This window comes from Glycine soja, chromosome 15, assembly GCF_004193775.1.
Source record: "Glycine soja cultivar W05 chromosome 15, ASM419377v2, whole genome shotgun sequence".
In the NCBI taxonomy this organism is placed as follows: domain Eukaryota; kingdom Viridiplantae; phylum Streptophyta; class Magnoliopsida; order Fabales; family Fabaceae; genus Glycine; species Glycine soja.
This window is the reverse complement of record NC_041016.1, coordinates 49,895,739-49,923,302: the sequence shown is the minus strand read 5'-3', so window position 1 is coordinate 49,923,302 and position 27,564 is coordinate 49,895,739. Positions and strand designations below refer to the sequence as shown.

Genomic DNA, 27,564 nt, shown 5'->3' with positions numbered 1-27,564 from the left:
GGTGGAACAGGGGGGTCATCAACCAAATTTGTAGTCGAAACGGGCATATCTTCTCCTAAAAATGCTTACTCAAACAAAGCTAGAGACTCTAATATTGATGCATGTCTAACAGGATTATGACAAACACATTTACTTTTTTCAAGTGGTTGTGCTTCGTTGAAAACAACATTTTCAAAAGTTAACCTAGCAGCAGAGTATCATGGACTTCAATAATTTCAGCAATGCCTCAAAATAGATGTTTGTTAAATGAAAAATAAAAACCACTAGATCACAATTTAAGTCTTGCGATATGAAACCAAATCATGCATGATTATAATATTCCAAAGTAGATAACAAATACATAAATACAACATAGCAAGAAATTTCATTATCGCTTTGGCATAGCTCTGGCCCATATAATTAATGTCATTTAACCAGTGGCTATGAAAGCCAACTGCAACCATTTCAGCACGAGAATAGAACTGATATCCAACATCAATACCTACCATTACAAGAAAAATTAAAACAACTGAATAAGGAACTACCAGCAGGAGAGTTGATCAAGCAAATGACGAGATAATTATTTAAGAGAAACATTTACCAGTGTTAGAACTAGGAGACAGAAAATATAGGCCAAGGGTAATAGCAATGTAAGATGGCTATTGGCTACCAACCTGGAATGTTGCCAATTCTTTTCTCAGGGTACAATATCTCATTATTTTCCATCATCTGCCAAAAATCCCCAAATGGAGGATAGTGTTAAAGGAAAACAAATACATCTTAGAAAGTATAATTAAATTGATTTCAATGAATGAAATTAATCAAATCAAAACAAATAATAGTATAAATTAAATTAATAAATTAATACATTAATACACATTTAAAAAACATTTAACTGTTCAGACTTAAATTAAATAGTCCATGGAATTGTTTCAAAGATACGACTCATAATTAACTGATTAACTAAATACATTCATAAGATATCAAGCATCCATCACTACAAAGAAAAAAAAAAGGTAACAAAAAATGGATAATGTAATTTAATGGCAATGCTATGACAAGTATCAGAAGAGAAAAATCCTATACTAGATCATCACAGAAAAAATATCCTGAGATGCAGCCTGCCTCATGAGACCAACTTATAAGTTTCCTACTTTATCACTAAAAGTTGGCTGCCTCAAGACTCACTTTTGCTACTCTGGCATTTTCATTGGCTATTCATTAATGTGAACTTTCATGTGCAGTTTACTACTTTATTGTAGATAATAAATCATTTGGGGTGACAATACTTACAACTTGGATTTGTGAGCTTGAGTGTACAGACACAGATATCATAGAGTGCCTCATTATCAAGGACCATGCATTCATTAGTAATATCAACTAGTTGATGAACAGAGAGAGTGGCATTGTAGGATTCAACCACGGTGTCAGAGACCTTTGGAGATAAGAACACTAAGAATGTCAACATCATCCTATCCGGATACTCTTCTCTGATCTTTGAGATAAGCAAGGTACCCATTCCAGACCCAGTTCCTCCTCCCAGTGAGTGAAAAATTTGCAACCCTGTCATGATCATCAAACAGACAATTCTCATATACATAAAACCATAAATAATTCAACAGCTTTATAAAAAAGACAAAATCTGAATGCATTCCTTTCTTCCTAGTGTTTCCCTATCAGAATTAGAGTTTTACCCTAATAAAGGTTCAATTAAATATTAACTTACGTTACCAAGTAAAACTCTAATTTTGATTGAGGAACAAAACAAAAAAGTATTTAAAGAATTGTAGCAAAACTTTGTCCTTTAAAATAGATCAAATTTAGACATATTTCTTTAATTGCTTTTTCTGTTATCTTTCAATCAAAATTAAAACTTCACTTTATTAATTCACGAAATAAAATATATGTTATTGAGGTAAAACCACTATTCTAATTAGAGAACATCATGAAAAGTACTTTAGGAACTACATATAAACTAAGGTGAAACTACTACTCTAGTTAGAGAACAACATGAAAAGTAGTTAAGTAACAACATCAAAATTTTGTTAGTGCAAAAGGACATAACAATAACATGTCTGAATGTATGGACAATAAATTTATCAATTTACTTAGAACTTGAATTAACTAAGTAGTAGTACCCTGCAAGCAGTCATAGTTCTCAGCTTCTTTTCGAACAACATCAAGAACAAAATCAATAAGCTCAGCTCCCTCAGTATAGCGCCCTTTAACCTAGTTGTTACCAGCTCCATTTTGGCCGAACACGAAATTATCAGGCCTCAAGACTCACTTTTGCCTCAAGACTCACATTTATTATCTACTTTATCATTATTACCTTTTAGTTGAATTTAATTTAGACACATGTCCTTGAATGGTTCAAAATCAATTCTTCTCAATTCCAAAGCCATGTAGCAAACAGGTCCTTAATAATACGAGAAGCATCTTATCTTCTCTGCCACAGGAAGAAGAAAAAAAAACATAAAGGAGCCACATGCAAAAAAGAAAAAAGAAAAAAACTAACCTTCACAAAAACAAAAGTAACTCAAAAGTTTTATATAGATTTATAGATTGATCATCAACACAAAATGGCACCCAAAATAGCACAAATGGGAAAAAAGATAAAAAGAAAAAAGACGGACAATATAAACCAAAAACAAGAAGGATAACCTAAAAAACTCCAACTAGGAAAGGTAGGCATTGACTATTCACAAAACAAATAAATAAATAAAATACCCAAAACCTAAAATGAGCGTAGACAATCAAAATGAAAAAAAAAATGCAATTTGGAACAAAGGGGTGGGTTTTATGAGACAGTAAACATGCTCTGGGAGACATCATAGATCTGGGCCTTGATGGCCATGAGCAAGGGCTTCTCAAGATCGGTGCTGTCGTAGGCCTTGAGCTCCTCCGCTGTGATCTCGTCGAGCTAAACCGGGGGGCGTAGAGGCGACATCTCCTCCTCCTCCTCCTCCTCCTCGACGTGGCGGTGGCGGTGATGGTGGTCGTCGGAGGAGCCAAAGAGACCTGTGACGACGTAGTAAATGGAAAAAAGAAGCGCTAGCACCGTGAAGAAGGTGGAAGGAGAGAAGCCATTGTAGGCTACAATGGCTTCCTTCAGGGTTTCCCACAGCTGCACAACCATCACTCCGTGTTAGAGAGAGAGAGAGAGAGAGAAAATTTATGTTGTGTCTTTCACCTTGATGGCTTCCTTCAGGGTTTCCCACAGCTCCCACAGCTGCACATATGACCGCGACAGCAAGCCACCAATAGACTTAATTAGGGTTCCTTCAGCAAAACACGTCTTGTTTAAGTTTCCCTTAATTACAAAAATGCCATAGACAACAATTCTAAGACGGTTATGTACGACCGTCTTAGAATGCACAACGTAAAAACAAAAAATATTGCCCCTAATTACAAAAATGCCACCGTGGATTAATAAATTACCAAATGGTGTATTAACAAATTACCAAATGGATAATTTTTAAAAAAAAATAAAAAATGGATAAATCATGCTTCAAAGGAAATCATGCTTTAAAAGAAGATTTTATTTTTCTAGTTATTTTTTATTTTTTAAAAAACATTTTGGTAGTTAAAAATCTTCACAAATTGTTTCACAACATAAGAAACAAACAAATGCACATATCATGGCACCTAAAAAAGCAATTTGTGGTGGGTTTTTAGCCACCATAATATTTTTATAATATTTTTAAAAACAAATTGAGAAAATGAAATTGTCTTTTAAAGTACAATTTCTTCACATTGAAATCTTTTGAATCATAGTTTATCCATTTTTGTAATTTTTTAAAAATTTATCCATATATATATATATATATATATATATATATATATATATATATATATATATATATATATATATATATATCCTTTAAGCTATCACATATTCAAACTTAAGTTGAATGTATTTGTATCTTATTTTTATTTCTTCTATCCATTTTTTACATGTTTGATAAAAAAAATTAAAAATAATGTAAAAACAAACATAGGAAATAAAAAATTAAAAAATACATTTGCTACTAATGAATTTATCTGTTAGAAATTTACAAAAAAACATCGTAAGTAATTACCAACTAAAAATTAAGTAGATAATTACCGATGGATTTATCTATGGATTTATCCATCAGTAATTCCTATAGACAGAAAAGTCTGCCAATAATTATTAGCTATGACCTTTTTACCGATGAATTTTTATTCATCGAAAATCCATAAGTAAAACTTCATTACCAACGAAATATGTCCATTGGTAATAATGATATTTCTTGTATGAAATCAATTCTATTTTGGCTATGCAACTTTATGTTATAATATAATTAACTAGTAACATTTTTAAAATGTTGTTATTAATATGTAAAAATGTTACAAAAGGTTAGATAGGCGACCTTTTGAAAATGTTACTATTGATATGCAAAAATGTTACAAAATGTCATATTGGTAACATTTTTTAAAATGTTGCTATTTGTATGTAAAAATGTTATAAAAAGTCTTTAGCGGCATAGGTCTAATACAATATTTGATAAAATATCATAAAATATATTATTAGTAACATTTGTATTTAATTTGGTAACATTTTTTAAATGTTACCAATAACACTTTGTTATAGTGTTATTACTTAAAATTTATTAAAAATTACAAAATGAGAGAGGTTTATTAAATCAAATAACATAAGATCCATAGTTTGTTGTTATTAATTTCCAATAAGTTTCAAAATATAAAAGAGTGTGTATTCTTTTATCACCATAACATTATTGTAGAGTATTTATCAATTTTGTTGATAACTAATTTTTGTTGGAAAATCTGAGTGATCATCTTTAGTGATATCTCTCTTTCTAACCACATTTTCATTCACAAGGTTTGAATTTAAAACCTTGCTTAAGGGTATCGAGTCCAGGATTACATGGACCGGCAACTTGTTGCTAAAAGAGTGTGTATAAGATTTTTTTAAAATAGAGAGAAAGAATTGATCGTGAGAATGTGGTTCAAGTAATGTTTTTAAAATTGAATCAATGATTAAACCGGTCAAAACATTGATTCAAGGTTCATTAGTTCTATTGTAGTTGATTCGTGGTAAAATTAGTGTTAATAAAATAATCATAATAATAAATAATACACAAATTAGTATCAAATAAATATAATATCATAACTTTATAACACTAAAACTAAAATAAAACATTATTTTCTAGGTTTTTAACATTAAAAGTACAAATAAAAATCTAATCACTAAAATATATCATAATAGTTAAATTTAAATTCTAATAAAATACAATAATATCCATTAACAAAAACAAGTTTACATTTAGAATAAAAAATTATAAATCATTATAAAAGAGTAAAATATGTTTTATAAGAAAAATTAATAATAATCATTGATAAAATAATTTATACCTATTTATAATCTTTATTAATTTTTTTAAAATATTTTACATTAAATTTAAAATTTTATAAAAGTACTAGTTCAACCTGATTTTCTGCACCAGTTCTCACCAGTTTTGAAAAGGTCTTTGGTCATTAGGCCACTTCCTAATCCAACTGGTTGAACGGCTAATTTGGTCCAGTTTTAAAAATCATGGGTTCAAGAGTAAATTAAAAGAGTGAGTTTTTCTATTATGTATTTTTTTTTTCTTTTTGTGTGTGAGAGTGAAAAAAGAGTATGAAGAGGATAAATAAACACTCAATAGGGTGTAAGAATGAAAAGAAGTGAGAAAAAATAAAGAAAAGAAAGACAAAGTAATATATGATAGTATGTTGTGTAGGTGAGTGCGGAGGAGAGAGAGAGAGTGAGTCACAAATGAATCCCTAGATTTTTGCAATGGGATGAAATCACCTGATGAGCAATTCGAGAAATCTTTTTGGGGAGTGAATCTACTCCCAAATAAAAGAATGAGGAATTATGTATGGAGAAATTTCTCCTGATGTGTGTACAAAATCAGTTATATGTAATCACCAAATGTAAGTAAAATTTTTAGCTTTTTCTAAAATCCCTGATATATTTTCTCATAAAATTTTAATTCAACATTTTTGGAATTAATTAAGTTACAAACTGAATACGAAAGAAAACAAAATCAAATATTAGATTTTATTGAGTCAAAACAAATTTATTTAAATGAATATTTTTGTTCTTTATTTGTATTACTTTTACTCTTTTATTTTCCTCTTTATTTTTATCCAGACAAAAATAATTCGGTGGTGTTTACAAAAAGTATACTACAAAATCATGAAATGAATGTAATAAAAAAAATACAGAAGGGTGTTAATTAAGTGCACAACCAAACAAAGTAAAGGGACGTAGCATTATTTAGACTACTTCGTTTGTTCTTGCTTAAAATATTTGTGTCCAATGTTGCACAATCATCCTCTTACATTTACATGTGGATTCTATATCAAGCAAAAAATTCACAGAGCTAAAGATTATGATGTTGAAAAAGAATTGATACTATATTATTACTCCACAAGATTAGGTTACTGTCCACCTGATTTGATCTTAACTTCAGAGGCTGATGGACTATCAAACTTATTCCAAAGGTTCAAGATACGCACCCCAAAACATATATGTCAAGTACACACTTGACTATATTTATATGCAAGGACTCCTCAACCATATGAAAATCACCCTTCATCCATTAAAGCTAAGACCTTAACTTTCAAGATCAGGATCATCACCCACCGTTTCTACCTCCTCCTTTGTACATTATAGATAGCAGCAATACCAACTCTCACCAATCACCATATCACTTGATGATGCCGACCTACCACTATCTAATTTTCCAGCTTGCATGGTGAAATTGTTCGGGCCAAACAATTACGTACCCTCGTGTGTAGCACTAATCATTAAACTCGATCGTTGGAAAACTGTTAATTATTATTGTATTGAAATCTAATGTGTTAAAGTATCAATATATGATGTTATTCCAACACACATTTTTTAATATATGCCTCTAATATACACTTTTATTTTAAGAAAAAAAGCTAGAAAACTACGTTTCTATTTGTTTTTATAGAAAGAAAAAAGGCAAATTAGAAAAGAGGTTTATACTTGTCTTTTTCCAATAGTTCTGATTTTTTTATGTTGTGTTTAATTTACATTTATTATAAATTAGTCTCTTTGTATCTCTCTCCTCTCTCCTTCCATTTATTATAAATTAAATGGAATAAGGAGAAGTAAAAAAAAAAAAAGAAGATGAAAAAAGACTTGAACCAAATTATATATATAAAAAAGAAACTTATAAATACTTTAATATTATTGGAAACATATTTTGTGTATATATGCTTATGCGTAAATACCAGGGTATAATCTGCACTGTTCAAAAAATTTAATGTAGCTGCAGGGAGCTCGAGAGCAATATAGAATGACTAGCAAAAACAAGTATGAGCGTCCATTACTCAATAAAAAAAATAGATGAAATATCGTTTTTAGACCAACAAATTGGTACTTATGGGTATTCTTTTGCCCCCATTCTGACTTTGATGAGTAATCTATACTTTGGTCGAGAAGAGATATGAGTACGGATAATATCCATTTTTTTAAACGAGAATAGAAACAGGTATGGATATATATCTATATGTCTCGTTCTTTGTCCCGACATATATAATTATTAAATTATCTTTATTTTATCTAATTTTTTTAACTTTGTTTATTTTTTTGAAAAAATAATTTTTGCTTTTGTTCAATTTTTTAAATTATTTCTTTCAAAACTTAAATCTTTAAATAAATAATATATTTAGTTGTCTTCACTTGTTTAAACATTTATTTTTTATTTATTTTTTCAAAAATTATTTTTTAAAATTATAAGACGGATACGAATAGGATAGGGTACGGTTATACATGATATCCAACGTGAACGGGAATGAGAAAAAAAATTTCATACCTATCAAGGATGAAAACAGGTACAAGAATAGTTTTGGAAAGCAAGAATGGAAACCACATACTCGTTCCCATCCGTTATCATGTGAAACCCTTTTCAACCTAGTATTAAGTGTCATATGAGAAGAGGTCAACAAATATGGGCTTGCAAAGCCAATGAGATCAATTTCATTGCAAACATTCCACTCATATGAAAAAGGTTTCCTGGAGTGGATTGTTTTGACAAATTAATTGTTAATCACACTTTTAATTTGGTCTTATGTTTAAGAAGAGGAATAACAAAATGTGAGGGAAGCATTGGAGCTTGGTTGTGTTTTTTTACTCTCTCTCATGTCAACGAGTTATGCGGAGAATGACTATTGTTTTTGGCTTCATTTCTCTGTGTAACTTGTCTGCCACCTTTTATGTCTAGTATATACCTATTTCTTTTGCTGAGAAAAAAAAACTGAATTTAATTTATGTGTACCTGTTTCAAATAGTTAGTATAATTTTTTTTAATCATTGTAATCAGGACATTTGACTCTCTCATATAGTTAGTATAAAAATTAAGAGAGTTTGGAACCATTGCTACAATTGGGTGGGGGTGTCTCTAGCTCAACCCTTGGATTGGAATCAACATTTTTTCCAACATCAATGTTTCTGGTTGGGGAGAGGTAAATCTAAAGTATGGAGAACAGTTTGGTCCTCTATTATTTGGGTTCCCTGGACTCATCGGAACAACATCATTTTTCCCAGAAAATGTTGGATCTAGACTGGATTACGGAGCAAATTCAGTTAAAATCGTGGAGCAAATTAAGTTAAAATCGTGGAGTTGGATTACTTAGCAAATTACAAAACAACATCAGCTTAACCCCATCCCATATCATCATCAAGAAATCAACTAACACAACCCAAACCATTCATCAATCAACATAGTTATCTCATCATCAATATAATATTTTCAACAACAACATGATAATTAAATATATACTAACTCAATCAAGTTGGTTATTATCTCATTTGAAAGCTATGAGGATTATCTCCAACTTTTATGTTTTCCCAAAAGCCTAATTTAGAAGCATATTGTGCCTAATTACAATCCATAAGAAACTTTTATTTATTACCGACAACTTGATCATTGTTCACTAATTTAATTATTTCTAAAGTTATACACAATATTTTAAGTGAAACCAAAGTCATTAGTTCGCTAACATCTAGGGCTACAACTTTCATGAAGACCATTTTTCCAAATTCAAACTCTATAACCAAGTTTTGGCCATTATAATCGATTACAACTCATTGTAATGGGTTACAATAGAGCTCAGGTAAACAAAAGAGTCATTGGGCATGAAATAATCAATTACAAACCTATGTAATCGATTACAATCACCCCAAAATCAAAAATCAACCTCTGAAGTTCATTTTAATCAATTATCACATAATGTAATCGGTTATAATGATTCAAAACTATAGAAAGTTACAATTTTTAAGAGTCAAGACATCATCTTTCATCAAAACCAAATTGTTTCTTTCAATCTAAAATATTCAACAACGGATTTAAGCTTCAACAAAATATTTTATAACATTTCAAAACATTCAAAATAAGAAAGAGGTGAGCTTCCCTTATCTATCAACTCAATGAGTTAACTTTGGGATGAAGAAGAAGAAAAAAGGAAAAGACTTTGGGTTCAAAATGAAAGCTTTCCGTCACTCCTACAATAGTTCTACATCATCCATACCATCCCAAACCCCAAAACTAACAGAAAACACGTCAAAACCTTACAAATGAACACTTTCATGGATTTTTAAAGGGTGTTCATAGGGGAAATATGAGAATGAACACAATGAGATGAAGAATGGGATTTACCTCACCTATGGACAACCAACAAACACTAAAAGGGAAGGAAAAAAGCTTCCTTTTGTATAACACCAAAGCTTTAAGCTTCTCCAATGGTGGTTTTCTTGGAGGGAAAGCAGTGAGTGAAATGAGAGATTTTCTTTTGTGAGAAGTTTCATGAGGGGTTTATGAGAGGTTTTTTGGTGACTCTTTAGCTTCTCTCTCTATACCTTGGCTTCTACTAAGCACAACTACCTCTCTCATAAATCAAAAGTCCATCCATCTAAGCCCAAGCACATCAAAACCTACTAATACACATAGAACACATGCTTAATTAATTAATTAATTTAAGCACTTAACTTCAATTTAATTTCTCTTGTAATTTAATTAAATCACTTGAACAAATAATTATGAAAGCAAAACGTTACATATATAATTGACAAATAGAGATGAAATGAAACCAAATCAGAAAAGGTGGCTTTAAATAATTAAATGTGAGGATTCAAAATAAAAACAATAAATATTCTAAAAGAAACTAATTTGTTTCTTATTTTTAATACAATAAAAAAAATAACTCTATACAAGCAAGTACTATTTTCCGGATCAAGTTGAACACAAAAAAATACATCCAGAGCCTTCTTTGTGTCTCATGCCTGTAAAAAGAATGTCAGTTAGTTTAATTGATTTTTTTATTAGCAAAGTAAATTTGTATTATGAATATAGGTCTATTTTTTTAGGCATTTGCTGATAATTAAAAGATCACAAAATATTTTGATACAACCAATGCCCCTTGCCTAACCAGCTATAAAAGCTTAAAACCTCAGCTACCCATTATTAACTATTCCCCCATGGATGTAGCAAGAACCTTCAAGATATGATACTGTTTAAAACCAAAATCAGCACAAGGGTTGAACATAGAAATAAAGCTTTGTCACTTTAACCATCCAAATTTATTAATATAGCCAAATAATCCCAAAAAATACAACACACTGGACCAAGCAAGACAAGACCAAAAACATTTAATAATTAATGCCTATCAAACCCCCCAAGCAGATTTTGGTACCCAAGTCCTAAACCAAATACATGTAGACACTTTTTTCTTGGACCAAATACATGTAGACACTTTTTTTTTTTTATAGGCAAAAATACAAAAGCATAAGCATAAGGTGTGCATGTAACTATACAAGTTTGAGAAAGTCCAAAAAATCCCCCACATAAAACCAAAATCACCCCAACTTTCTCACTAATACTAATAAGTTTCAACCCCAACATCTTATAATATCCCAAACGGCGTGGCATATTAGAAGATATTGGGATTTTCCAGAATCCAGGACAAATGACAGTACCTAACCACACTCCTCCCATGTATATAGAAACGATCTCACCCCATCAAGCAAAGTGAAATCACAAATAACATGTAGACACATTATCATAACACACATGATATCATCCTTCGGCCATTTAAAACTTCTGCATTTAGTAGGCACACATAAATCGCATCCAGGATACCATATAATATATTAGTTACTAACTAATAAAAGATTGAAGAGTAAATATGTGCTAGAACTTAAAAAAAAATCAAAATTTACTTATTGATGTGCATTAGCTTCAACTCTGTCATCATCAGGTATATACTCGTTGTTTTTTGCAATTGAAGATAATCCACCCAGTATAAATATTTAGAACACCAATAATTAATTAAAATTTGAAGTTTCCTTTTTAATCTTTTTTTTATGTTTTGTAGTTTTTTTAGTATTTTATAAAACAAATTATTAAGATAAAAACATCAAATAAAATAACAAGAATCCACTCGTCCTTGTTTTTTTTTTTTTTTTGTTCAACATCCTATTTTTTAGTTCTATCAAGTTAGAATTTCAGCTAAGTAATTTTTAATTAAAAATGGTTGCTTTTAATTAGGCGTGAGTTGTGCTCTATACAGTTCAAAGGCGCATAAAACTAACAACTGCAACAACATGCCTAGTGCAGTCACAGGCACCGAAGGTGCAACAATGATAGAAAAAATCGAAAATAAAAACTTGATGAGATAAGATCAATTAGGAACAAAATCTATAAAATGATAATATAAAAATTCTGATAATTTTATTTCAAATAAAAAATAACGATAGTAATAAAACATAATATTTAAAGTAAAACAAATTAAGAAAGTAGATCGAATATTCCATATAAAGAAAAATAAAATTTTAGTTCTGAAGAGAATGTAAAAATAAAAAATAAATAAAAGTTACATTTACAAATCCTCTTTACTCTAAAATTATAATTTTTGCACTTCTAAATTTTAAGGTTCTCTAAGATTTGAACATTTAATTTTTTATCATTTTAATTTCAATTTTAATATGATTAAAATTTGAAATCTTGACACATTATACCAATTTGAATATTCTTAATCAATATTAATTTGAATTTATTTTTCAAAATATGACACTTTATTAATAAAATCTTTTTTTCTTGCTTTATAATTATTCACATTTTTATTTTAATTTAAAAACTACACAATGCTCCTTTTATTTTTTTATATAGAAATTTTATTTAAATTTAAAATACTTGCACAGATTAGGGAAAACTTGATGATTTAATACAGATTGAATTTTCACTAAAAGAATTTTAATTTTTAGTGACTAAAATTTAGTGATGAAAGTAAAATGTGTCACTAAATATATCGTTATAGATGCATTAAGTAATATTTTTCCGGAGACAATAACATTGTCAGTATAGAAAAAGAATTTCTCACAGCGACCATAAATATTATTGGCATTCATTATTAACAACAAGCACATCCGCATAGAAAAACATTTTTCCCAACAACAATACCATATTGACATAGAAAAGTAAATTTTTGCAACGACAATGAACGTTATTGACATTAAATATTACTTTTCACAGCAATAATGAACGTCACTAGAATAGAAAACTACTTTGTGTAGTGACAAATTTTGTCGTTGGCATAAGTATAGTTTTTCTTGCAAAGTTAACCTTATTAACAAAAGAAAAATCTTATTCCAACAACAACCAAATATTGCTGCCAAATGTTTTAATTGTCGCTAAAAAAATCACTTGTGAATTTAATTATTTCTTGTAGTGATATAACATTATTTATTTACTTTATTGTCTTTCCTTAATTATCTAGGAATCATAAATACTAAGAAATTTATAACAAAAACCTACACACTTTACTCAAGTAATTGACTAAAACCAGTTATTTATTTATACGCATGATCTAAGAGTGAGAAGAAGAATAATTTAAAGTTTGAAAATAAATGTGCTTACAAAAAATTAATAAAAGAAGTTTACATACATAAAATAAAAATATTATTTAATCGCGACTTATGTTTTTATCCATTAGGTTTATCTATTATAGTCTCCCAAATTGAAATTTACATTTGTTTAGCCCATCAAATTGACAAATTTTTTTAGTCTCTCTTGATTGATTTTTTGCAAATTTGGATATACAATTTATGACAAATTTTTATCATAGGAGGGACTAGAAAACCATTTTATGAATTTAAAAGATTAAAAAAATGCATATTTAATTTAGGGACTAAAAGATAGACTTCCAAATTTGAGTTTTTAATTTAATCATTTATTAAATAGTTTTAAATTCTCTTATAATATATATTAATTCTCCTACTTATTTAATGAAATATTTAAATAAGATATGGTAGATTTTAGTAGGATATATATCTTTTAATTATACAAAAATTAATATTACCTTAGTATGAGTAGAATTAAGTTGAATTTAAGAAAAACTTTGATTCTCAATCTTGTAAACGAAAAAATATAATTAAAAGATAAATATCTTATTAGAATGTAATAAATTATATTTTTTAATAAAAATAACCATTATCAAGAACTAGTTTTTAAAACTTAAATACCTGTCTGTTATAATAAATGAGATAGAAACGAGGCCCCACTTTTTTAGAAAAAAAAAAAATACATGATCAAAGGAAGATGGGGCGATGATTAGCTAGGGATGATCCTTCGGATTTGATAATTCCTTTATAGAAAATCTTTGTTGGATAAGATCATAGATTACCTCAAAAAGAAGATTTGGTAGATTTGTCCTACTTACATGGCGTGCAGGGTTGCAGCACCTAGCTCCACTCTGTCTACCAGACCCTGCTGCAAGTGCACTCACACTTCAATAATCGTGCACTTAAATATGTTATGTACTGGTGTTCAGATTACCAGCTTCTTTTACTTTGATTCAAAAGTACGCTTATGTCACTGAACTGAATTCTGAATTTACTAGTAAATAATTAGTGCTTTTCCCTCTTATCAAGAAATTCTCACATGACTTAATTAATTTCATCTGTGAAATAGTTTTCAAAATACAATTGGGGTGTTACTACTGTTCAGAATGGGCTGCTGATTTGATCGTGCTCAAATTAATAATAGTTAAATATTTTTTTAAGACATGATGCCAGTGAGTGTTTAGTATTTTTTTAACCAACACAATGAAATTTGTTTCTTTGGTGTGAACTCTTGGCATTTCAACAAGTTTTAGTCTTTTAATTGACTATTAGATTAATCTTCAATATGGAATATAGTAAAAAAAAATTAATGTATTATCAACCAAAATATACTCATTGAGTCAAATGTTTAGTATGTTAAAACATAAGTTAAATTAATTAAGTGATTGAGATGCTGAAATTAAGGTTAAATCATTGACAAGAATAATTATTTATTATATTTATTTGCCTCATTAATAAAAAAATATAAGCTAAATTAAATTTTTGATGTTCCTATATTAGGTCTCACATGATACTTATGTGATAAAATATAAAATAAAGTGAACAATAGAAAATATCTTGGTAAGAATTAAATCAATGACATAATATAATGACAAGACAATAAATCATTATATTACTTGTTTAATTTAGTTAATTTTGAAAACAATATTTTTCATGTATCATTGCATCAAGAGTTATTAATTTTATTAAATTATAAAAATTTATAAATTAAAAAACTATTTAATACATAATTATTTTTTACTTTTATTTTATATCATTTTACATAATTGTATTTATAATACTTTACATATTTTTATTTTTATTTTACCAATTTATAATTTAATTTCATAATTTAATATGTAAATCATTTAAATAAATTATTAATATCAAAGCTAAAAGGCACCTTAGGTCCCATATTTAAATAATCTATAAAATAAAATACTAAAACTTTATTAATTTTTATAATTAGAATAAAAAATAGTATAATTTATTTATCAAAATAAATTTACATATGTAACTTTCTTGATTTATATGACTGGAATTAAATTTTTATGGTTAAAACGAAAATATTAATATGTAAGTTTTATGAAAAATAAATATTAAATTTTATTAATTTATAAATATAATAAAAAATAATTTAAATATTAAATTGAATTTATGTAATTTATGGAAATTACTAAACCAATTTACATATTAATTAATGTAATTATATTGATTTTTATAATTTGAGTAAAAATAATTTAAATATTAAAATCAATTTAACAAAATTTGTATAAGTTATATAAATGATTTATGTAAATAATTTACATATAAATTTATGGAATTCAATATAAATTGGTAAAATTAAAATTAAAATATGTAAACTTATTAAAACAAAATTATGAAAAATGATTTAAACTTAAAGTAAAACATTTATACATTAAATAATTTTTTTTAATCTATAAATTTTTGTAATTGGAAAAAATTAATAACTTTGGACGTAAAAAATATTATTTTTAAAAATTAACTAAAGCAAGTGACATATGATTTATTGTTTTATGATTATATAAAGATGATGATTTTAATTCTTACAAAGAAATTTTTTTATTTTTCACTTTATTTAATCTTTTATCAAGTATTATGTTACACCAACATAAGTATCACATAAGCATCAATAGGTTACATCAAAATCAAACATTAATTTTCGACAATTAACTAACGGTTAACAATGAAAGAACCAACATATAGAAACCGGATGTCTTATTTAAAAATAAAAAGACCAAAATCATAAATTCAAAATTGTAAGAGGCCAAAATTATAATTTAGTTTAAAATATAAAATATTTATTTATAATAATAATAATAATATAAAAATATATATATGTCTTCTTTCTCAATTTTTAGTAATTTTTATTTTTAATCCTTAAATAAATTTTTGACTAGTTTTAATTCCTATAGTTTTTTTCTATTAATTATTTAATGTTTTTAATCCTACCAATAAGTATAACTGTTATAATTGCAAAAAACGTCTTGAACTTGCAACACTTCAAGTGACTACCACATTAGAATAGTAGTCTACATGATAAGTTATATGATTGTCATATCATCCTTAATGTGTTAAAAATACTGATTTTTTTAATAAAAAAACAAAAATATGAGTTATTTATAAATTTTAGTTTTTTAAATATCTATTTTTCAGTATAGCTCAATCATTTTTTTTGCGTCTCATTAGAAATGGTATAGTGGGTACTATGCTCACTGATAAATTAATTTTTTTTGTAATTTAATTAAATATATTTAAAAGTAAACGCATTTACTTTTTTAAGACATACACGCGTAATTAAACTAGGGAAAATTATATATAAAAAATATTTAAAGAGAATCAGTTACAAGTTTAAATACAATTATTTTAGAAAAAATGAAAATTGGAAATATAAATGTATTTGAATATTTATAAATACTTTTTATAAAATTCTTTAAAGAAAATCAGTTAAAAGTTATAAAAAAACTAATAAATTAAATCACTATAAAGACTTTTATAAATACGAATCACTCTATATCTAATATTTTATAATTTGATATAAAATGCATTTGAATTTTGCTATATCTATAAAAAATTTCGACGTACATGCATATAGGAAAACGTAAGACAGGAACTGTGCCAAAATTTTAAAACTAGTGGGTACATAAAGGCTGGGACGGATCCATGCAGAGAGGTGGGGGACAATTCCCCCATAAAGTATTTTATTTATTTATTTTACTTACACATATTTAATAAAAAGAAAATTTCCCTCACAAAAAATAGATGTTGATCCCATAAGATAATTTTGTTTGAAATGAAAATAAGAAATATGAAAAATAAATTAATACTAATTTTTATCACTTTATTATCCTTCTCCTCTAAATCATTAAAAATGAAATGTGCAACAATCCAGAATTGTTTGGTTACATACAAAAGGAAAAATACTTTTTTTTTATAATAGGAACAATAAAAATAAAAATACCATGTAGAAGGTAATTGTAATTTGTAAAATCTTAAATATATATATATTTTTTGTCATGAACTTATATATTTTGTAAAAGCTTATAATATTTTTCTTTTTTTTAGTGTGGTATCAATATCCTTATCTAAAAGATAATTAAAATTAATTCCTAAATTTTGAATTTTTGAAGGCCATCCACCCTCCCTGTTTGTATCAAATTGATTGAAATATATGTTTGATCGTCACAAATTTTATAAATTCCTCACAAAGGTCGTCATTAATTGTGATCATCAATTGTGAATGATTATATTCCTTCACAAAATTTTGTCATTATTTTTTATTTTTCTAGTGGTGAAAAATGTTGTATATATTCTCTTTATTGTCAATGAAAATGCACACAATTGCTTATAATTAGTATCTTTACCTTTATAAACAACGTAAACGAATAAAAAAATCCAACTTACAACAAAAATATGCAACTGAAATGATCAAGTAGCTAGTACACATGACTTGTAGTATTATGTATAACCAAAGAATCAACAAGCATATAGTACACATGACAAGTTATCAACATACTATGCTCCAAAAACTCAAATATCGAAAAAAGGGAAAACTTTGGTGATGGAAAGAGATACTACTAGTAATCGATCAAAGGTGGTAGGCCAATCCCCATGGGACCTATGGTGGCATGGGGAATGGGTTAGCTCGAGAGAATAAAAGAAATAATTAAACAGTATAAAAATGTAACGACAAGAGTGAGTCCTAAAGCAAGTGGAATAAAGCAAATAGACAGCCCAACATGCGAGTTTGTATTATATAATAATGTCTTCTATCTGCTGTTGAACAGATAATCTGTCCCTTTTGTCTCTTCCCCATCACTCCCTCACCTCACTCACACACACACACACACTCTTTTAAAACTCCCAAACCGCATCCACATTGATACCTCTTCTTTTTTCTTGTGTTCCAATATTATCTCTCTCACTATATATCTTCACCTGCATTCAATTCAATTCCCTTCTCCTAATCATTACTCTTTGAGACTCTCTTACATACCCCAAATATGGGTTCTAAAGCCCGTTGGCGCCAGAGTTGGGCTCCACAGCCTTTGACACCCTTAATGGAAGGCCCTGGCCCTGAAATGCAAGAGGAAGGAACCAAGAAAGAGAGCTCTTGGGAAGTCATAAGGGAATGGTTCAGGACTCAGAAGATCTCCCCAGGTGGAAGCTTTTCACAATCATCATCATTCTATGGAACCATTCATGCCAAGACACAAGATTTGAGGTTGTTGCTTGGTGTCTTGGGTTGCCCCTTGGCTCCTATTCCCTCAGCACATGATCCCACTCTTAGTATTCACATCAAAGACACCCCATTTGTAAGCTCTCTCTACACTTCAAAATGTTCCCTTTAGACCAAACTTAAATTAAAGTTTTAATTTAAATGTCTTGGCAACCCCATTGTGACTATAGTTGCTTCCCCATCAACTATTAAGATTTTAGAGTATGGTACTATTAATTCCATTTCAGTGCATGGTATGGTATGGTTAGGTGACACGTTTTCCATTAATGTGACTTCAAACAGGAAACTTCAACTGCCAAATACATTATCCAGCAGTATTTGGCAGCCACAGGGTGCCTAAAACAACAAAAGGACACAAAGAACATGTATGCCACTGGGATGGTGAAGATGATTTGCTGTGAGACAGAGATTTCATCTGGGAAAAATGTCAAGTGTTTGGGGACAAGAAGCAGTGATAATGGTTGCTTTGTGCTTTGGCAGATGCTACCTGGTATGTGGTCTCTTGAGTTGGTGGTTGGTGACCACAAGGTGGTTGCAGGCAGCAATGGCAAGACCGTGTGGCGGCACACACCATGGCTAGGCACACATGCAGCCAAAGGCCCCCAGAGACCCCTTCGTCGCATTATTCAGGTATAATAAGTTAAAATTGTTAATTATATATAACATACTAATTACCAGCATTTGTTTATAAAAAAAAATTGTACCTAAAATTAGATTTCATTAACTAGCTCCTCATTAAATTTCCTACAGAAATAAATTATTGGGTCTGATTCGTTAGAGTGAACATTGAGAATGACACTTAATTTAATTGCTATATATGTTAAAACTTGTCCTAGTACAAAGAGAAAAATAAAATAAAATAAAAGTGTTTTTGTTCACAGTTTTCTTTCATATATATGCACCAAACAAAATTTGAACAATTGTGCATCGATTCTATTGGTCTTTTGTTTGGTGGGTAGACTTTATTTGATGGAATTGAGGCTTGGGGGGGACATGGCCCTAGGGTTCAAAGCATGTTGTACCAAACAAATATAAAGATTGAAGAAACAACAAATTGAAATCCCAAAGGAATATATGAAGGGTATATATCGAGCTGACAATGATGGAGAAACTGTCCCTTGCTTTACCCTACAATGTGGACTTGTTTTCTTTAAGAATTAGTATACTTACATGCCACGTGACTGTCAATATGACGTCATCTATGATTATTTGTATAGCTCATGAGTCATGATCTTGGGATTGCCACTTATTGCAGGTGGCTAAGGGTACCTTGAATTATCCTTTTGCTTTTGCTTTTCCTTTTTTATTTTGCACTTTAATGAACAGTCCTTCCCCTCTCCCACTGCATTATTGCCCCTGCTTTCATGCCTAAATATTAATTTCCTTTTTCGTTTGTACTTGTTTCACTCTTCAGCAATGTTTGGCATATGATAACGTATCATTCCTTCCCCGCTCGTTTATGAACAGACAGTTTTTTCTTTTCTTTCTTAAAAAAAAGTGTATAAATAAATCATAAAATGGCCAAATAAATTCAATTTTATCATTTAAGGGACTGTTATAGACGTTATGTTGTAGTATTCTTAAAGAAAAAGGCAAACAATTTATACGGATAACTTACACAAACATCATAATTATTTGGCATCCCAAGGGCATCGAGTCGATCAAAATAGTAGAAATTATTGTAAACTAAAATTCAAGATTTTCACATGTTTATCGTCTTGACCAATATAAATTTTATTACGAGAAAGAGTCACTAAAACTTAGTGAATGCCACATGAAATTGGGTGAAACGATGGATATATATACTTGGTGTCTAACTTTTGAAAACACGCAAATTTAATCATTGTTTACATTTAAATTTAGTATTTAATAGCAATTTTTTACCAACACATATTTAAAGAGAGATTAAATTCATATATTTTAAAAAAATTAGAGGAATCAATTCATCGATTTAAAAGTATAAGTATCAAAACCAAGTTTAATGGAAAGTATGACCACAAATATACTTTTTTCCCTTTATTTCCAATTCTTCTATCTTCTAAGTGTTTTGTTGCTGTTCAAAACAGGGTTTGGATCCAAAGACCACAGCGAGTTTATTCACCAACGCGCAATGCTTGGGCGAGAATCGAATCGGGACCGTCGATTGCTTCGTGCTAAAGGTCTCCGCCGATCGTGCGGCGGTGGTTGAAAGAAGTGAGGGCCCAGCAGAGGTGATAAGGCACATACTCTACGGTTACTTTTGCCAAAAGAGTGGACTCCTCATATACCTAGAAGACTCCCACCTCACAAGGGTTCCTACGCAGGACAATGATACGGTGTACTGGGAGACCACCATAGGGAGCAGCATCGGCGACTACAGGGACGTTGATGGCGTCCTCATCGCGCATCAAGGGCGGTCCATCGCGACGGTGTTCCGGTTCGGGGAGCTCTCCATGCAGCATAGCCGGACCCGGATGGAGGAGATTTGGACCATTGATGATGTTATGTTTAATGTACCTGGACTCTCCATGGACCATTTCATTCCTCCAGCTGATATCTTTGACAATATAAATTCTCCATGATGATGATAATAACCTAACTTTTTATTAGGGGGGTTTTTTGGGTTACTTTTTTTTTTTTTTTTTTGTTAATCTTTCCTTGTCAATGTGAATTGTAATATTACTTAATTTGGAGGGTGGTATAATCAAAGAATTGGTGGGAGAAGGTGTAATTTTACTTGTTTGCTAATGTAAGGTTTTAGAGACCAGTAAGTAGTTAGTTTGTGTGTCATGTCATTAAGCTCAAATGACAAATTCAAGAGGGGGATGGAATAATTGTTACGTACGTAGTCAACTGGTATAAGATAATGATGGCACATAATTATGTACTTCCTTTGGATAAATGGTGGGATATTGATCATTGATGCCATTTTAATAACTTTTTTGTTTTACATTTTACCTAATATTTCTCACCAGAAAATATTTATTGCATTTTCTAATATTTGTATCCGGAAATGAATTGCTAAAGCCTGGAATCGGATGGCTTACTTATTTGTGCTTTTCTAATGCCCCCACTACTAAAAATAATTCTTTTCTACAACGCGGTATTTATGACGGTCGTCAAATAACCATTTTTGTTTATATAACGGTGACAATTTTATAAATATTGTAAATATTTCAAAGGTGATTTTTGCGAAACTGTCTTTGAATGTGGACAATTTTAATTTTAGCCCTCGCAACCGTTCCTCTCTTGTTCACAAACCTCATGTCCGTTCCTCTTCTTCTCGCTGGCGGTTCTCTTTCTCCTTCTTTCATCTTCCCATTACCCTCTCTCCACCTTCTCTTCAGCATCACCATCGCCCCTAACCCCACATTCCTCCTTCGCCTCCATTCCCCTCTCCTCCAGTGGAACAACAAAAGACCCTAACCCCTAAAAAACTCAAACCCAAAGCCTCCATCGTCTGGGCTTCTCTGTGGTCACCATTGACATCGACGTCAGCTTTCGCAACTTCGACATCCTCCTCAAACTCGAGAACCACGTCAACTACACCATCATCGAGGTCCTCAACGACGACTGCCGCCTCAACCAAGCCCTCGTCTACGATAAGCACTGGTCCAACTTTCAGAACAAAGTAGTGACTCTGCAAAAGTGAAGTCAAGGAGAGGTTTCTTCGAGGCAGTGAAAGAGATTCAGATTCTATTTGAGAAAGCGTCGAAGTCAGGGAACCTCGTTTTGGTCGTAGAGGTAATTAATCCAGGTAAATATTATTTTTTCTAGTCTTAAGCCTTCGTATTGCCAAAGTTGCATTTAAACTTCTCTATAAGGTTCGATCTTTGACTCTCTTTAATGCTTTACCAATTTTAATGCATTATACATCGAATATAATAATACTCTTTTTTTAGTAAGTTATGTAGAATGTCAAATCATTCCTATGTCGTATAATTACTTTATTTTTCTTCTTTGTAGGGCTGATTTTGAGAGGACGGGTCTAAGCAGCTTAGTCACCATGCAAGTTAGGGACATTCAGGGTGAACCTACTTCACAGGTAATTATGTGTTTTACTTCTTTTTGTTATATCTTCTTCCATTACTTGTGATTGATGCTTGCACCAATTCAAGACTTCCTATTTCTCCAAAGCTTATGCTCTTAAATGTAATTAATTAACATTCATTAATTTATTTATTATTGTCTTCAATTTCAGGCTAAATAGAATGATCATACAATACTAATTTATTATGTGAATTGTTAACTCGTTGTCAAGTGTACCAATTAATTTATCACAAGTAGTAAAAATTAAAATGGAAGTCCAAATGTCGAATCCATAGGGACTTTGATTATACTTAAGTAATGCAAACTCAATTATTAAACAATAAGAAGAAAGAAAGAGAAGAAGAAAGAGATAAAGAATTGTAAGTGTGAAATTTAGAGTAAGGCAAAGAAAAAGATAACAAGAAAAATAAACAATTCAATACAAAAAGATGAAACCAGAATGTAATGATGTTGGGGCCTAGCATGCCAAAACTACTTATAATATATTGTAGTAGATTTTCTCTAATTAATGAAACCTCTGTTTCCACCCGCATCTACTGAATTACCCTATCTTTGATTTCTCGCACGAAGGGCCTAGTTTATTTATTCTTTTCCCCCAAATTTCTTTGCAGAAATAAAATAACAAACCACATTAAGATAAGAGATGTAAAAATTCGTGGGCTAAATAAATGTCAATCTATTTCTAGTAATGAATTTATTAAGATACCCTTCCCCGGCTCTTTAGAAAATAATCATTTTTCAATGCATCACCCTCTAAACATTATATGGATGATCAGACCATAATAACAGATAAGCATAGAGAAGAATAATGGAAAGAAAATAACATTAATTAGATAATAGAATAACATTAATTAGACCATAGTAACATTGATTGAGCTCAATAGATATTTAAAGTTTATTAATTTTGGTTGGCAATACACTTCTCCAACTGATTAACCTGCATAACAGCTGAACAGGTTAATGGAGGAGCCTACTACATACGAGAAGTTAGGTTTGGCCAGACTATTGGAAATGAGGGAAGAATGCTGGAGAGAATTTTCATTTTTTTATGCATATATAAGTATAAATCAGAGGTATTTATGTTTGAATAATGCTAGAAATACATTCGCCAACACATTCTTTTCCATCACCGATTTTATTATTAGATGAAATACTTATAGGTTTCATTAGAGTGGTGGAACCTACATGTATAATGTATTTCATCCAATAATAGTTTGTCGAAAGCGTGTTTTAGAAAGGTTTTTACTAGTTTTTCTTATTTATCTTCATTGTGCCATATAAATGAGATCTTGGAGGACTTTAGATGTAATGTAAATGTCTTTTAAGCCACTATATGCCTATTTACTTATACAATTTCCACAAAAGCAATTTACTTAGATAAAGAGAAGTTGGCTAGTTGTGTGGTATGATGCAATGCATTATTTCTCACTGAAATGTACTATGCAGAATGGAATGTTCCACTCTATTATCATATGGTTATCTTAGGAGATAGTGTTCAATTTTTTCATTATAATTATAAAAAAAAAACTAGGAGAATAAAGGCTCTTCACCCTTCTGTTGTGCTTACACTTTTGTTTTCTATTTTTTACTCATTCTCCTAATTGGGAGAGGTCTCTTGTTGACAAACCCAGCTATAAATCCAAATCTCCTTCTCATGTCATATTTTAAACTTGACCATGGTATGAAGCAGTCTTATATATTGATTCCTTGAGCCTCAGTCCATACACAGTGTAAAGGATAGACATGATGAACGTCAAGGTTACAATATGAGATGGCTGAAGTAGTAGCAAAAAGAGATATACCTAAGAGCTTACTTGAAAAAGTAAGTAAAATTTTATAAATGCATTTAGCTTGTGTTTCCATTATAACTAATTGTTTTCCAATGCAATCATCATTGACAGTTCCTTATTATCTGTCCTAGGAACAATGTTGTTATATGATTTTGTTCCTTGCATAGGAAAGTCAACAAGGACATCAAAAGGCGCAGTTAACAAGTTAAGTCTCAATTTGTAACATATTTATTATACTTTTAGTATTATACATCAATCATTTGATTACACAATATACATGTATGTTTCTTTTTTTTAACTAGCGCTTCATAGGAATTTCATGACAAGTCCCTCAAGAGTAAATCCAATGCTCATTGGATTGAAGTAATATTCGACAATAATTTATTACATCTATCTCTTTATTTCTTTTCAATTTTTTTATCTCAATTTTTTTCATTTTTCCTCCCACACACTCCAAAAGTGGATCTATCATGCATTGTTCTTTTTCCCAAGTGTAAATGATCATGATCCTCCAGTACTACACATAGCTTGTATCGAGGAGAGAAGGGTACGAAAATTTATGGGGGAAAATGAAAATTAGGGTTATATGTCATATCATTCTTTTCCTATAGCTGGTGTACAAAAGTCATATGGTTGTTTTAAAGATTAAATAATATTGATAAAAATGGAAAACAACACAAGTTTGGGTAGGTGGGATCATATCCTAAAGTTTTTTTATTTTATTTTATTTTACTGAACTGAATCCTAAGTTAAAGCAATTTAAATCCCATATATTGGACAATGAGACAAACATTATTATGATCAAATTTAATTTTCGCATTCCTGCCACCTCCCCTCCAAAAAACCCCAAATATTTATTTAAGTTAAAAAAATCTATCATAAAAAGTTATTACATGAAATTGATAGAAAACATGTTTTTGTGCATATTGATTAAAGGTTTATTTTTTATGACAGAAACATATGAATATGTGGGGTATTTCCATTTTTTTTAATGAATCTACTTCGTTACAAATTAAAAAGGTATTTCCTCGTGATCTGCTCTCTATAACGTTCATAAAAGTTTCCAGATCAAAAACAAAATTGAAAAAGTATCATTCGATCTTTGATAAAGTATTTCTTTATTATGATTTCTCATGAAAAGTCACTCACTTAATTTTCTTTAATTATTTTCTCATTCCGTACTTAAAACAAACACTTTCTAAGAAAACTTGTTAAACGAGTTAATAATATAGTAAAATCAGTTTCGTTTATCAGGCATAGCAATTTTGATAATTAGAATGTCTTTCCTTGCAGTCGATTCATGTTTTCCGAATCTACCCTACGGTCTACGGATACGGAATGTACTATCTTATAAATAAACAATTTTATCGTAACAAGTGAATCAATCTTTTCTTAATTTGGTATAGTAGATAATATCTTTAAAAAAAAGTTAAAGTCAAGAATGCAAATAAAGTTGTTGAAATGAGGGAAAGTTTTGCAGACACAGCTTGGAATACATAGGGTTAAACCTAACTTATGTGCTAGATCGAAATCCTGTTCAAAAGCTTAGACACATACGTATTTTATAAAGTATTTGATTAAATCTTTTCGGATTGTAACTTTTGCTTTTCGGCAAATACATGCAGGTATGCATAGTTAGATACTTTCAAAAGAGGAAGACACAAATTTAGGTAAATAAAGGATCAATATGGAAGGAAATGACTCAATGGTGTTGCTTTGGACACCCAACAGATTTGTTGGACACCCGACAATATTGGTGAAAGAGTTAAAATGTTCTTTACCATTTTGATATAAAAAGTTGAAGTGACTCGTCCTTATGAGTAATTATTCATTTCTCTCCCGTGACGCTTCTTCTTCTTTCGTCTTTCTCTTAGTCCGTCACAGTGCTTCTTCTTTCTTTGCGCTGTGTTTCTTCCTCCTTGGAGTGGTCTCCTTCGTTCTCCTTCTACTTCTTCGTTCTCCTTCAGGCACGTCATGATCTTCTTCATTCTCCTCGTGATATCCTTCATCGTTGTGGTTCTTCTTCTTCGTGGTTGCGGTTGTTCTTCTTCCTCTTGTGGTTCTTCTTCCATTTGCGATTTTTTTTCTTCCTCCACTTCCCGCAGCTGTGGTTTTTCTTCTTTCCTTCTTCTTCCTCCACTTCTCACGCCGTTGTGGTTCTTTTTCCTCTCCAACAAAAAAATGACATTTTTTGGAAAAACTCCCGGCAATCCGTATGAATACGGATTGCTCATCAGTATGAGTTTTTTTTTTTTGTTGAATAATTTTTTTCTTCTAAATTTGTTTTTTTAATTTTTTATTTGTCAATTATTATTTAAATTGTTTTGTAGTGTAATGTTGTTTTGTAATGTTAGTGAAATTTTATAATTTTTCTGATTTATATGTTAAGTATTGATTTATTTATAAAAAAAATATATTAGTTATTACTAAGATTTGATTAGATTGGTGAAACAATTAATTTTTAGTATTGTTATATCATATTTGTCTAAATTTTTAAAAAAAATCGAAACAAATATTTAAAAGATATTGAATTTGTTACTAATGAAAAAGATTGAAATCATAATTAAAAATAATTTAAATTTGTTAGTAACAAAAAATATTTAAATAAAATTTTTTAATAACTAAAATTTGTTATAAAAATATTGAACATAATTTTTAATTGTACGATAAATCTGTTAGTTATAAAAATTATGAAACCAAAATTTAAAATTTAAAATATGATAAGATTGTTAGTTTAAGATAATGATTAAATCAAATTTAAAAATATATTTGATTTGATAGTTATAAAAATATTGAAACTAAAATTTAAAATATGATAAGATTGTTAGTTTAAGATAATGATTGAAATCAAATTTAAAAATATATTAAATTTGATAGTTATAAAAAATATAGAAACTAAAATTTAAGATATGATAAAATTGTTAGTTTAAGATAATGATTGAAATTAAAATTATAAATATATTTGATTTGGTAGTTATAAAAAATATTGAAATCAAAATGTAAAATTTAAAATATGATAAGATTGTTAATTTAAGATAATGATTGAAATCAAATTTAAAAATATATTAAATTTGGTAGTTATAAAAAATATTGAAACCAAAATTTAAAATTTAATTATTAATCCATGCAGATTTAAAAAATTTAAAAAATTTTAGAAACATATGGATTGACAATCTGTATAGCTCATACAGATCAACAATCCGTATAGTCATACGGATCAACAATCCGTTTGGCCATACGGATTGATGATCCATATGAGTCATACGGATTGACAATCCGTATGTTTCTAAATTTTTTTACGTACTTCTTCTTTTTCTGCGATGAATAACCATCCAACTTCAACATATCCTCTTGAACAACGCACATATACCACCGGAGACAAAAAAATCTCAGAAACGGAGACTAACGAAAGCTAATGAAAACAATTCACACTAAGGGTGTGAGGTTTTGCAAATAAAAAAAGGCTGCTGTAGAAATGAAAAATCAAACCTCCTATTTGTAACAAAAATTACCCATACGGGTATTTTCGGCATTTTTTAGAAACTGCCCCCAAGCAGTTTCCATGACTC

General features: G+C 29.6%; 1 protein-coding gene and 2 pseudogenes across 1 annotated transcript; 1 reads left to right on the top strand and 2 right to left on the bottom strand.

Moving 5' to 3' along the window:
• Positions 1–1,249: 1,249 nt before the first annotated feature.
• On the bottom strand, positions 1,250–2,384 carry LOC114386264 (annotated as a pseudogene).
• Positions 2,385–2,779: 395 nt separating this feature from the next.
• Positions 2,780–3,148, bottom strand: LOC114386263 (annotated as a pseudogene).
• A 14,585-nt stretch (positions 3,149–17,733) lies between these two features.
• Positions 17,734–21,092, top strand: LOC114386359. The gene is made up of 3 exons (XM_028346358.1): positions 17,734–18,252; positions 18,459–18,806; positions 20,243–21,092. The coding sequence occupies exons 1-3, from the start codon at positions 17,941–17,943 to the stop codon at positions 20,735–20,737; spliced, it is 1,155 nt and encodes a 384-aa protein (XP_028202159.1). The 5' UTR covers positions 17,734–17,940; the 3' UTR covers positions 20,738–21,092.
• The last annotated feature ends 6,472 nt before the right edge of the window (positions 21,093–27,564 follow it).